Source organism: Lissotriton vulgaris, chromosome 11, assembly GCF_964263255.1.
Source record: "Lissotriton vulgaris chromosome 11, aLisVul1.2, whole genome shotgun sequence".
Classification (NCBI taxonomy): Eukaryota; Metazoa; Chordata; class Amphibia; order Caudata; family Salamandridae; genus Lissotriton; species Lissotriton vulgaris.
In genome coordinates, this window is record NC_141699.1 from 1100313694 (window position 1) to 1100327453 (window position 13760).

The 13760-nt window shown below is 49.9% G+C and overlaps 1 protein-coding gene across 2 annotated transcripts in view; it reads left to right on the forward strand.

Annotated features, from left to right (window-relative positions):
* The window catches only part of IL1RAP (interleukin 1 receptor accessory protein), a 305541-nt gene that overhangs the window by 107364 nt on the left and 184417 nt on the right, over positions 1-13760 (forward strand). For both annotated transcript variants that reach the window (XM_086944629.1, XM_086944630.1), the window contains exon 2: positions 10757-10821. In XM_086944629.1, the coding sequence (XP_086800755.1) occupies positions 10758-10821 (64 nt within the window). In that variant the 5' untranslated portion in view covers position 10757. The remainder of the gene's footprint in view (positions 1-10756; positions 10822-13760) is intronic.

A 13760-nucleotide genomic window follows, 5' to 3' on the forward strand; every position in this document is an offset into this window, starting at 1 on the left:
CCAGGAGGAGGGCGCGGGAAGCCTGCGGGAAGGGACCCTGTCCTCTGGAGAGGGAGGGCCCATCATTGTAGACCGGAGGTCCATGCATACATTACCCCCCCCCCCCCAGTGACACTGGGGGCTCGGATTGATGCATGGACTGCCCGCGTTAGTGTATTAAGCGTGCATCTTTCTTCTTCCCATGACTGTTTTGATGAGCGCAGCAAGTGAGCGCTCAAGCGCAACGCGCTTTGTGTCCATTCCCTTGGCGGGGGGCGTGCTCTTCACGCATCCTTGCACTGCCATGCACATAACCCGCGGTGGTGTGTCAGAGGCGGCCCGGTGACAACAGAGTGACGTTACTGCAGAATACAGGGCGGTCCAGAGCGCATCATTAATAACATCCACTCAGGAGGCCCCTCGGACACCTGCCCTCACCATATCTTCAACAAAGCCAGCACCTCCTTCGCACCCGAACTCTGCTGCACCATCAACTGCTCCATTTAATCCGCCACCTTCCCAGAAGACCGGAAGCACGCAGAGATCAACCCCCTGCTGAAGAAACCCTCTGCCGATCCGACGTACCTCAAGAACGGCAGACTTGTTCCCCTTGCTCCCCCTCCTAGCCAGTCATTGAGAAAGCTATCAACGCACAACTCCGAGTTAATTGAAATGAACAACATCCTGAACCCTCGCCCAATCAGGCTTCAGAAGCCACTGCAGCACCAAGAGAGCGCTCCTCGCTGCTACAGCCATCGGCAGCACCAAGAGAGCGCTCCTCGCTGCTACAGCCATCGGCAGCACCAAGAGAGCGCCCCTCGCTGCTACAGACGACATCCACACCCTCCTCGACCAAGGCAAAATACTGCAAGCGGTTTCATTATGCAGTGCCTTGGACACTTAATGAAATGACACTTAATGAAATGCACCAAACCGTTTGTGCCCACACAGCACTAGATTTCAGTCCAGTTTGGAGTCAGTCTGAGTGTCATTCTGTTGAAGCTCTTTGTGTGTGGAACCTGCAGAGAAGGAACTGTTCGTAAATAGCTGTCGACCTGCCAAGGCCCCGCCAGCCCATCAGAATTGAGTAGGTGTATACTCTGAATACTGTTATTACACTTCTGTGCCACTGTTGAGAATTAAATATCAAACTCCCAGGAGGGCTGCAAAATGTGCTGAGAACTGAGGAGTGTCTGGGCTTCATAGCGCTTGTTGATTTAAAGTGTCTAAATAGAGTGGGAGTCGGTGGCGCCCTCTACGTACAGGGCCGGCTTTAGCACTGGAGGCACCTGGTGCGACAATGTTGGCACCACCCCACCGGATTCCTTCACTGCCACCCTTTAACAGTGCCCCTAAAGTCTCCATAACCACTCTGTCTCAGATGCATTTAATTAGTCTTATAGCGCCATTCATACCAGTGTAGGGTGTCGGAGCACTTTACATCAGCCGCACATTGCACAAAGACCATCATAGGTGTGTAAATCAGTGTATAGGAATGTTACGTAAGACAGAGGACTACAAGGTGTAGGAGTCGCATGTCATCCATACTGGTAGGCAGGATAGTTTGAGAGTGCTTTGTCTTGGGAAGCAGAAACCTTGAATTTAAAACATAAAGCCATGATTCAGGGTTCTCTTTAATAATAATGATGGATTTCCACCCAAATGAACTCTTTTGGCAACATTAGGATAATGAAAGACCGGAAAAAAATCATAGCCCCTAATGTATACTCCTGCAGTTTGCATGCAGCTCTTTGACAGTTAATAACTCGCAGTTCTACATTAGGATTTTAATTTCTAAACTGCAATTGCCAAATTGATCTCTTACAAAAGCAGTAGCCCACTGACCTATTTAATTATATGCACTTTGTGATCTGCATGGTGCACATTCTTTGCAGCAGGTACATTAATCCTCTGCTGTTATTTGCACCAGGTCTATTAACCCTCTGCGCTATCTTTCTCCGATCTCTCTCAGAGAACATTCATGGTCCGAGTTATCTTGACATTTTTACTGTTGCCTGAAAATTGCGGGAGGCAAAGAGTTCAGCAGGTGGTTTTAAAACCATAATATACTTGCAAGCACGGCGCCCTACCCGAAGTCAGTGCCCGGTGCGGTGGCACCGGTCGTACCGCCCTAGAGTCCGCCCTGATTACGTAAGTGATGACCGCCAGAGTCCTTTAGGGTCATACCTCACGTCATCAGTGACGTCACAGGTAGCCTTGGCACTTTCCTGTGGGTGGTCCAGACACCCGAACTTGGCACATAATCGCAGTTGGCATCACTTTATCCGCAGGGCCACCACCCTCTGTAATTTAAGTTTGGCCGAAATGGCGCAACTTCTTGTATTAGAAAGGTAATATTTGCATACATTTGCAATCACTGGGTCTTAGCGCCTCGCAATTTTACACCTACATCAACCCGCTACAAAAGCTAGCGTGCATTAGAAACAGTTGAGTTGGTCACAGTATGCAGAGCCGCAGGACATGCATTTCCAAGCACAATTTCAGCGATATATCATCTCCTAAAACAAAAAAAGGTCAGCAAATATTTTTGGAAGTTGATGACCCTCGTTTCACCCCCTGCTCCGGGGTTGTCACTCAGACTCCTGTCTCTTGTGGCGTCCATTCAGGGACTGGCCTGTTGGGTAATTTGTACTCCTCCATGCGTGAACTTCATTCTGTACCTTGCATTGCTGCATTCATAATGTCCTAAACAGGACTACAGCTCCCAGAATGCACAGAGTAAATACACCGTGAACTGGGTGAACTGCAGCATGCCGGGAGGATGGCTCGGTGAGTTGAAGCTTGGTGATGTGAGGTCAGGCACTGGAATCTCGTTACGTAGACACAGACTTCCGCCTGCCGATGTGGGTGCAGTGAGGGCTGTAAACTGTGTAGTGACGTCATCGTATACCAGCCCTTAGAATCTGCAGATGTGGGGTCCAAATACCATGTAGAACAATGTGTTATAATAAGACCCCAAATCTGAGCATGGAAGCTGTGGAGTAAGCTCCTGTCCCTTCCCTCGTGGCTTCTGCTGGGGGCAGCCCTCACCACCTCCCTCTGTCCAGGGACTTCTAGGAGCTGTGTCCGCCCCGAGGGTCAGATGTGCGCAAGGGGCGCATCGGCATCACTCTTGGGTGTGTGAGATTCCTGGCCTGGTGCACACGTCCCCCTGGATGAGGTCCTGTCTGTTTGATGCATCTGAGGCCAGGGCTTTGGGACCGAGGATGCCAGGGTCACTGAATGCCCAGGCCCCATCACCGCCTGGGTTCCACCCCACGCCTCTTTCTTCCACCTCTCTCACTTCCTGTCTGTATCTCATGAGTACCGAGGCTGCCTGGTCTGGATCCACCTCTCGCCTCTTTCTTCTACCACCCTGCACTGCCTGTCTCTTTAACTCACCCTCGGTGCCCCCTTGAAAGTGGGTATAAGGGGTCCCAAGAGCCTCCGCAGGCCTTTTGGGGGTAAAGCTGCCACCTTGTAAAATGCAGGCCCGGTTGTTGCTTGCACAGTGAGTTGCCTTTCACCAATGCCCCAGGGCACGTTCGAATCTGTGGCTGCGCTGGGATCCGAGCCCTGACCGTGGCTGCCCCCGTGCACCCTTGCACCACGGTGCAGGCTGGCCCGGTGCGCCCTATATGTAATGCAGGCCCTGTCCTAAGTTAGACATGAGATCCTGTAGGATAGCGGAGCTGGTTAATGCACCAGCTGCCGCCTGTGAGAACCAGAAAGAGAAGCTGAGAAAGGCCCGCTCTGAGAGAGCCTGGGTGGCATAATAATGAGCTGCGTCTCTGCCGGGCTCCTGGAGACCCCCCCCCCCCCCTCCCCCTTAGCGCGCTGGAGTCCTTGAGACCCCCGTAGCGCCGCGCGCGACTCATTACACCGACTCTGCTGTCAACGAGGCTGCGCTGAACAAAGGGTGCCGAGAAGCCCCGCGGGTTCCAGGAAGCGCCTCGAGCGCTCTCGTTGACGTCGCCTGAAGCCATTTCAATGCTGGTCGGAAGGAAGGATTTGGGGCGCGTTCTAGGAATTCACATTATTTTTGTTTTTGTTTTTCCAGGGGTTGCTGTGTTGCATTGCTGATTGCCCCAGTAAAATCACGCGCTGTCATTAAAATGTCTGCCGGGGGCCCAGCTTTGAATTAAAGTCTTCGCCAAGACACGGGCTTGTGGTCGTGTGTGCAGGTGCACAATGACGCACGCAGTGCCCGCGCATGCATGGAACTGGCACCCAGTGCACGCTAGCCACACGTGTGCAGACGCCGCAACCACACACATGTACACAGACCTCCTGCACGGAGGGGCGCCCATCGGGTAGATGAGTGAGTGAGTGAGTGATGGATGGATGGATGGCGGGAAGGAGGAGGGATGGATGGCGGGTGAGAAGGAGGAGGGATGGATGGCAGAGAGGAAGGATGGATGGATGGATGGATGGCAGAGAGGAAGGATGGATGGAGGAAGTGAGGGTGGGAAGGAGAATGGATGGATGGCAGAGAGAATGGATGGATGGCAGAGAGAATGGATGGATGGCAGAGAGGAAGGATGGATGGATGGATGGATGGCAGAGAGGAAGGATGGATGGAGGAAGTGAGGGTGGGAAGGAGAATGGATGGATGGCAGAGAGAATGGATGGATGGCAGAGAGGATGGATGGATGGATGCTCACTGGTTAGAGGCGGCAGACCCGAGAGCAGAGGACGGCCCGGGACCAGGGTTCGATTCCCGGCGCGGCAGGTTTCTGGACCAGGGTCAGCGGACTCGATAATTCTCTCGCCTCGGTGCCCACTCTGATCAGCGATCACACTCGGCAACTCTGGGCATTAGCTTGCCTCATCTTCACTAACGGCCCCACCAGACCGCCGGGGATGCCTGGTCTCACCCTGGAGATACCCATTAAGGGACCATCTCTCAGGGAAGCCAGGAAGGGTTTTGAAGCGGTCGAAGCGCCTTGGGACCCTACGGGTAAGTAGTGCGCTATATAAATGCCTATACATACATACATACATACATACATACATACATACATACATACATACATACATACATACATGGATGGATGGATGCCAGAGAGGATGGATGGATGGAGGAAGTGAGGGTGAGAAGGAGGAGGGATGGATGGCAGAGAGGATGGATGGATGGATGGATGGATGGATGAATGAATGGATGGATGGCGGGTGAGAAGGAGAAGGAGGAGGGATGGATGGCAGAGAGGAAGGATGGATGGATGGCAGAGAGGGTGGATGGAGGATGTGAGGGTGAGAAGGAGGAGGGATGGATGGCAGAGAGGATGGATGGATGGATGGATGGATGGATGTGAGGGTGGGAAGGAGGATGAATGGATGGATGGCAGAGAGAATGGATGTATGGATGGCAGAGAGGATGGATGGATGTATGGATGGCAGAGAGGATGGATGTATGGATGGCAGAGAGGATGGATGGATGGATGGCAGAGAGGATGGATGGATGGATGGCAGAGAGGATGGATGGATGGATGGCAGAGAGGATGGATGGATGGATGGCAGAGAGGATGGATGGATGGCAGAGTGGATGGATGGATGGATGGATGGCAGAGAGGATGGATGGATGGCAGAGTGGATGGATGGATGGATGGATGGATGGATGGATGGATGGATGGATGGATGTCCACTTTGTGCCCTGCATTCTGAATAAAAACGCTTTTCAGCTTTGAAAACGTACAATTACTCTAACCTGACCATGCTGTAAACTGTGAAACCTAGGAATGTATTGAAAGATGCAATGGGCGCTGTACTGGCTCCCGTGTGGCCTGCACCCCACAGGCTAGGATCCTAGCAGCCCCATCCTTCCAATGTAGCACCGCCCAACTACCGACCTCGGAAGGATGAGTGCTGCTCGAAGTCGAACCTGCAGTTTATTCTGTATGATTTGCTCGTCTCTTTTTTTGTTGTTGCAGAACTCTCAGGTGTAACACTGGATTGATGCGACGGGTGTCCAGGCCTGGAGTACAGATTTCACCGGGTGGAGCTATTTTTAGGGTCCGTCTGGGGAGCTGGACACAGCAGGGGCTCTGCTCATTCAGACGGTGAATGACCGACAACGAGGCCTTTACATCTTGTTTTTTAGCTCGTCACATTGGCTGTGGTTTCAGAGACAGAGGTCAAATGTCATGCTGGCTCTTCTGACAAATTACTGCCTTTATTTTATTCTGGAGATTGGTGTTTACTTTGCAAAATCCTCTAGCTTTGCATTCAGAGAAAGAAAAGCAGCCTGTCTGAGGGTCTGTGCTGGCTGCGCAACCTTCAAAGAGCTTGTAAATGAACTGGCAAATATTTCAAAATATGTCACTAGATATGAGAGCGCTTTTTTGTAATTGTGAAGTGAGGTGGAAACAAATATTTTAATGATCAACACAAATCTGAATACTTGGTGATGAGTAAATGATAAATATGTAATGAAATTAGATTTCCACAGTTTGTACCTATATAGTTTTATCGGTAAAACTGCATTTCATTTGAAACTATGCTGTCTGTAAATGAAGGTGCGCTACCACACAATACTCTAGTAATATATTTATTAAAAGTGAGTTTTTAAATATGAACTGAGAAACTTTCCCGCCCCCACCCTGATGACTATGATATTAGCGGACTAGGAGGCAAGCCCGGGGTCATGTGTACCCTATATGTGGGCTAGTTTTTTTAATCAGTGGCGTCACTAGGGGGGTGCGGGGGGTGCGGACCGCACCGGGTGACACCCCTCACATGGGGTGACACCATCTGGTTACGTTACGCTGTGTAACACAGCTCTGCTCAAAGGTGAGGGCGAGTGTGTCTTCTGTGTGTCTCACTGCTTACAGTTTAACAGAAATGTACCTGAAACGCGCTGCAGCATAATTAATGACCACTTTCAAGACGCTGTGCAGCGCAACTAGTTTGCGGGCGGCTACTGTGCGAATATAGTGACAGAGATCCCTTGTCACAGTGTTAAAACTGCTCCTCTGATAACATGAATTGTGCCTGCTATATAGTGTGCTCCGGTGGTTGGAAAAAGCGCAGCACTTCCAAGTAGTAGACAGTCAGTGCAGCGTATTGCTTTTATGATTTCCATCGTAGAAATGTTATAAGGGACAAGCAAGGGTGGTGGATTGAGGATTCACACCTTCCCATACTTTCTCTCCACCGGAGTGTCGGTGCCATGGAAGAGACGCTTGCTGCTCGTGTGTAAGTGCTGTCTGCAGCGGCACCTATCTTCCTACCGAAATGCATCAATTAGCCGGTCTGTTTTTTGTGGCATAAAATACTTTATTTACTATAACAAGAAGCTCTTTAAACTTGCGCCGCCAAGCTGCTTTCCGTTGCTTTTCACCGGGTCACGGCAGGTCCCACATTGACACATTGTTGCGGAGGAGGCATGTACGGTTGGCGCGCGTGCTGTGGCGGGATGTCGAACTTCCTGCTGCCAGCCGGGCCCCAGGGCACCCAGGAAATCCCCTGCTGCATCACCTAGATTTAGAGGATTGACCACCTGCTCACTTCCTCCAGACCTGGACCTGTGCTGTTGCTGTTGCTGTGCCCCTGCCTACCCTGGCAGAACCCAACTTCTGTCCCAGACTCAGTCACTAGGCCAGCATAAGTCTCATAGTGAGAGCAGGGGCTAAGGCAGTGCATCAGGGCTCGCTCTCTGACTCTCTGAAAAAGAAGCAGGCAAGCGATCTCCGCTGTGCCACACCACCAGCTCCTCTCCGTGGATCAATCATTCTGACAGCTGTAAAGAGATACAGGCGAGTCAGATATGAATTTATTAATCTGCTACTGCTGACATTATAAATGTTTGTTACGAGAATGGGGAGGGGGCTTCAGCTCAACATAGCTCCTTGGAAATGGGCAAACTAATGCTGTCTGTCCGTACTGTGAATGCAGGGCTATCTTAGGAGGAAGTTTTATCTAAACTAGCAGTTTTGCTGATTTCTTAGTAGTGCAAAGTGTTTAACATCCTCGCTGGACAGTGACACTTCGAAGCAGCAGAGCCTTTATTTTCCCAACGCGGTGAACTTGCTAAGTCAGAGATAAGGCAGGTGATTAATGTTTACCGCTGGAGAGAGGACAGAGATTTGTCTACTGGCAGTTTTCACTCTCACCATTAGGTAAGGTAGAGGGTTAATATGCCTACTGCAAAGAAGGTCTCCCAGCATATTGTATTGAACTGTATTGTATGTGGATAACTCAGTGGGTCACAGATATTCCTATGTTACATATGTTTCAGCTGCTAACTGGAGCAGGGAGTGGAGTGTGCTGATTATTTAGAACTTAAATAACAGCTTTAAAATCACCTGCTGTGATTTCTGATATGTGTCTATTTCCATGGAGTTCATTGCATGATTTTGATCGCACGACAGTGCCACACATTTAGTTGTTGAATGTCTCTCATAAATCTACTGAATCTATAAAAATGCCACACATACACAATCTGAAACATTAGCAGCTATACTCAAATGGGTGTAATTTTTGATATGTATATCATTCATTGCTTGATTTTGCTCAGTAGAAAGTGTCACTCATAGTCATTGAAATGTCACTCATAATTACACTTAAATTATGAAAATGTCACACATCGCGCTCTGAAACCTTGGCAGCTATGTGTGTGTGTATTTAAATGTATCCTCTAAGTGTCGCACGCACTAATCATGCGTTCATACTCAGGAACACATGTCTCCTATTAAAACTGCAACACCTTTTTGGCATCTTAGAAATGCATAAATGAGCATATAAAATGACGGAATGACCCACCATTTGTTATCTGCGTGCAAGGGAACGTGGGCAGAAGGAGTAAGAAATATTTGGAAAATTTTAATATAGCGCAACAGAGCATGGATTTTATTCGGCAAAAAAAGGCACTCTCTGCTAAATAAATGGTTCATAAGTGCCACAACCCACTAAGCCTGACCTCATAAGCAAAGCGGAGCGCAGAACCAACGCTCACTGGTATAAATTATTGATGTCGGTGTGTTGGCTAAGGATTAGTGTAGGACGCATTCTGTAAGTCTGCTTTATTATCTTATATACAATAAAAAGTCCCCAAAGTAACTGCCATGTTGACGGAAAAATTTTAATATATGAAAGTTGAGGGTGCAAAATATATTTTGCGCGTCAGGCAAAGTGATATTCGTTTTTAACATTCACTCCACTGCCAATGAGTCAAGACTGGTAACTTGTAAGGGCAATCTTGTCCGTTCTGCCTGTGAGAACGTAGGCAGCAGTTTCATATTGTTTTGCTGCCAGTGCACGAATGCAAAGCACATTTAATAAGTTTATTTTAGTCACTTTCTGAAGAGCCAAGAACTGTGAGGGGTAAACCATGGGGGGTTGGGGGGAGAAGGCGATGAGGAAAGGGTTAAAAGAGCTGCAGGAGGGGGAAGGGGGTGCAGGCGGAGGGGGAGGGATGGTGCAGGCAGAGAGGGAGAGGGTGCAGGCGGAGGGGAGAGATGGTGCAGGCAGAGGGTGAGATGGTGCAGGCAGAGGGTGAGATGGTGCAGACAGAGGATGAGATGGTGCAGGCAGAGGGAAAGATGATGCAGGCAGAGGGGAGATGGGGCAGGCAGAGGGGGAGATGGTGCAGGCAAAGGGTGAGATGGTGCAGGCAGAGGGAGGGATGGTGCAGGCAGAGGGTGAGATGGTGCAGGCTACGGGAGAGATGGTGCAGGCAGGGGGTGAGATGGTGCAGGCAGAGGGTGCGATGGTCCATCCGGTAAGTTGTGAGGGGGTGACACCATGAGTTACCCGCACCGGGTGACACCAACCCTAGTGACGCCACTGTTTTTAATACACGTAGAGCAAAACTTTAGCCTATTGAACCAAGCACGGGAGTTTCTTGTACTGCAGACGCGCTGAGCTCCGATATCTGAAGGCGCTGTTTTATGTGGAGATGAAGAAAGAGGTGTTTTGGTGAAATAAAATATTTGCCTAGGATCACACAATTTGAGACACGTTGATGGATGGGTCGTGTGGAATATTCAAGTCAGAAGGCCAGCAGGTCTGGAAAAATGTTTTCGGTTTTTGGAGACGTGTTGGATAACAACTGCTGTCCCCAGAGGCCTTCCAAGGAATATATACATCCGCTGCCCCTATGGCTTATCATTGAGCTGTGCACATATTTTCCGCTCCCACAGCCCCCACCCCCCAACCCCCACCCCCGCCCACCCTATCCCTTTCCACGGCAGCTAGACATGGTCTGTGCAACCGAGCGAGAGCTGGCCCTGCTCAGTCCTGCTACCTGGTGACGTCACGAGGGGCACTTTATCTCGGATATTCCATTATCTCTCCACCCTGAGGGTCGGTGGGAACCTTTCTATCCATCTGTGGTTGTTTAAGATCCTGTGGAGACATGCCCCCTCTCCCCACAGCTTTATATCTTACCAGGAGCTGCCAGATTTAGAAGACTACAACCCTCCCCCCCCCCCCCCCACTATTTTAGGCCAGTCTCTTCCAGTGCTTTGACACCCTTGTTTAGGCGCTTTATAACTTACCTTGCTGCTGAAAGGTGCCCAAGCACTCATCCTCCCGCTGACAGATTGACACCCAGACGTGCTCCGGCATACGTTCCAAATAGCGCTGCTGAACTTTGGTGATGTGTAGAGGAGCTATAGATCTAGAGCTTGAGTAATGGACAGGCGCAGGCCGGGAGACGGTGCACGAGGGGATGTTGGGAGCCGTCGGTGCTGGTGATTAAAAGAGGGGGGAGGGGTGGCGACTGCTGGTTTGGGGGTCCTGACATTCATCATTAACGCCCCCTCTTGTTTCTTTCCAGGATGCGGTGGGTCTGTCTCCTGACTGTTCTGTGGGTCGGCGGTGACTGGCAGGTGAACGCCTCAGGTGAGTCTGTTTCTGTCTCGTTGCATCTCCCAGATGGGACCTGTGTCTGACGTTTTAGGACTGACCCTTACAGGAGGCACGTGTGGCAAAATACAAGGCCTTATCTTGAGGCGGGTCCTCCCTGGGCCTGCTGAGAAATCCTATTTCACAACACAAATGTTCGTTGGGGTCCTCAAACAGTACATGCAGTGCACACACGGCCCCCTAGCCTGCTGTACCCCGAAAGGCGCTCGCAGGGCAGGCCGGGACTCCGGAGCAACCTCAACTCTTTGTCTCTGGTTGACCTTGTTACACAAATATCCGTGGCACACCCAGAGGAATGCATGCCCGCCAGGCCCGGCTCCAGGAATTTTTATTTGGGTGGGCCAATGGTGCATTAGGGTGGGCCACTGCGGCACTCGCGGCCGGCATGACTCGCGGGGCAAGGGAGACGGGGCAGGGGATTCATGCGGGGTGGGGGCACGTGGGGTGGTGTTTAATTTAATAATAATTATTATTAAAAAATATAGCTTACGTTTCCGTTGGCTGGGACCCACGTCTTCTCGGCTCCTGCTCTCCTGCCTCTGGTAGGAACAAGATGCAGGCAGCCTGGCTCCCTCCCCAAAGCCAAACACAACGCTGCAAGCAGTGTTGTGATTGGTCGGGACACTGCCCAGCCAGGGCCTTATGTGGAGGCCATGTTCTCTATGCAGGCTGCATTGCAGCCAATGCAGCCTCTATGGAGAAAGACAGAGTGGGCATGACTAGTTTGGGCAGCCCCAGAGGGCCGACCAAACAGTCTTTGTGCACTCATGACCTGACAGCTAATTAAATAAACAAAAACCGAAAGGGCATGACAGGGCCGGCTTTAGCACTAATGCGAAAGTCTTGTTTGGCGCCCCACCAATGACCTCTTCATCCGTAGATACCATTACTACCACCCTTCAACAGTGCCCTTGATCCCTCTGTAGCCCCTCTCTCATATGCATTTCATTTGTTGTATAGCGCTACTCATATCAGTGTAGGGTGTCACAGTACTTCACATCACACACACATTATATAGAGATAATGAATGATGCAAGTAGGTAAATCCGTCTGTAGGGAATGTCGCATAAGCCAATGAGGATTAGAAAGTGTAGGACTCGTGTCATCCATACTGGTGGGCAATATATTCTAAGAGGGTATGGTCTGGAGAAGCACAAACTCAGGATTTAAAGCATACCCTAATGGTTGGTGGGTTGGCTATACTAGTAAAAATGTATATCTGCCCAAGCTAACTCTTTTTAGCAACATTAGAATAATGAAAGACTGAGGAAGTTCTAACTATATCTCAACACAAACAAAATGTGAACTTCTAACTAAACCATTCAGGTTTGTATGCAGCTCTTTGATGATAGTTCATGGGTCACTATTCTATGTTAGGATTGTAACTTCTGAGCTGCAAGTAAAACAAGAATCCCTGTGACAAAGACAGTAACCCACTGAGCTATCCACATAAAATACAGTTGATCTGCATTTCAAAACTACCAACAAAGGATTGCTCTCCAGCAGGATCAGTAATCATCAGTTATCTGGACATTTTTATTGTTGCCTTGCATCCATGGTCAATATAATAATAACAAGCATTTACAATGCAATAGGTCTCGAAATATTTTAAATTTGAGCTATTAGCATTGCTAAATATTGCAACACCAATTGCAACAAAAGTCAATAAATTGAAGGCCAAAAAAATGTGTATGTATTTTTGTAGCAATGGTGGCATGCTGCGCTTTAGATGAATATGTTTAAAAGTAAAGTGCGCCATACTGCGATTGCTACAATAGTTAATTGTGGATGCGTTAACAAATTATGTGTGCACTAACGGCTGGTGGTGTGTGTGCCTGTAGAAATTGTGCACTGATGGCTGGTAGTGTGTGTGTGCCTGGTAAAAGCGTGCAGTGACGTCTGGTGGTGTGTGTGCCTGGTGGAAGCGTGCACTGACGGCTGGTGGTGTGTGTACCTGGTGGAAGTGTGTACTGCTGGCTGGTGGAAGTGTGCCTGGTGGAAGCGTGCACTGTCGGCTGGTGGTGTGTGTGCCTGGTGGAAGCGTGCACTGAGGTGTGGTGAGGTTTGTGCCCAGTGAAAGCGTGCACTGACGGCTGGTGGTGTTTGTGCCCAGTGAAAGCGTGCACTGACAACTGGTGGTGTGTATGTCTGGTGATAGTGTGCAGTGACGGATAGTGGTGTGTGCCTGGTGAAAGTGTGCACTGACGGCTGAAGGAGTGTGCCTGTTGAAAACGTGCACCTCCTACAGCACCACTCAACCCCCAACGCCTACATCACCACTCAATCCCCACCGCGTACAGCACCGCTCAACTCCCAACGCCTACAGCACTGCTCAACCGCCACCGCGTACAGCACCACTCAACCTGCAACGCCTACATCACCACTCAACCCGCAATGCCTACAGCGTCACTCAATCCTCACCGCGTACAGCACCACTCAACCCACAACGCCTACATCACCACTCAACCCACAATGCCTACAGCGTCACTCAATCCTCACCGCGTACAGCACCACTCAACCCACAACGCCTACATCACCACTCAACCCACAATGCCTACAGCGCCACTCAATCCCCACCGCGTACAGCACCACTCAACCCACAAACTTCTGAATGCAGGGTCTCTTCCCGTGTACCCTCTCAACTCACCTGAAAGGACATCTGCATGTAAACAGAGGCCAAGTTGGCTGCGGTATGGGGACTAAGGCGCCCATTTTACAAAGACTTCCCATACCCTTTGGAAAAAACAACCATCCCAGATGTGTTACTGGGTACCGGGAGGTACCGGTGTGTGTGAGTTCAAGGAGGGGGTGTAATGTGATTTCATTTATGGAATAACTTGAAGCATCATGATGACAAAAACATATTTTTTTTTAGAGGCAATGTAAGGTTGTTGAGTTCTAAAACGTGTACTTTT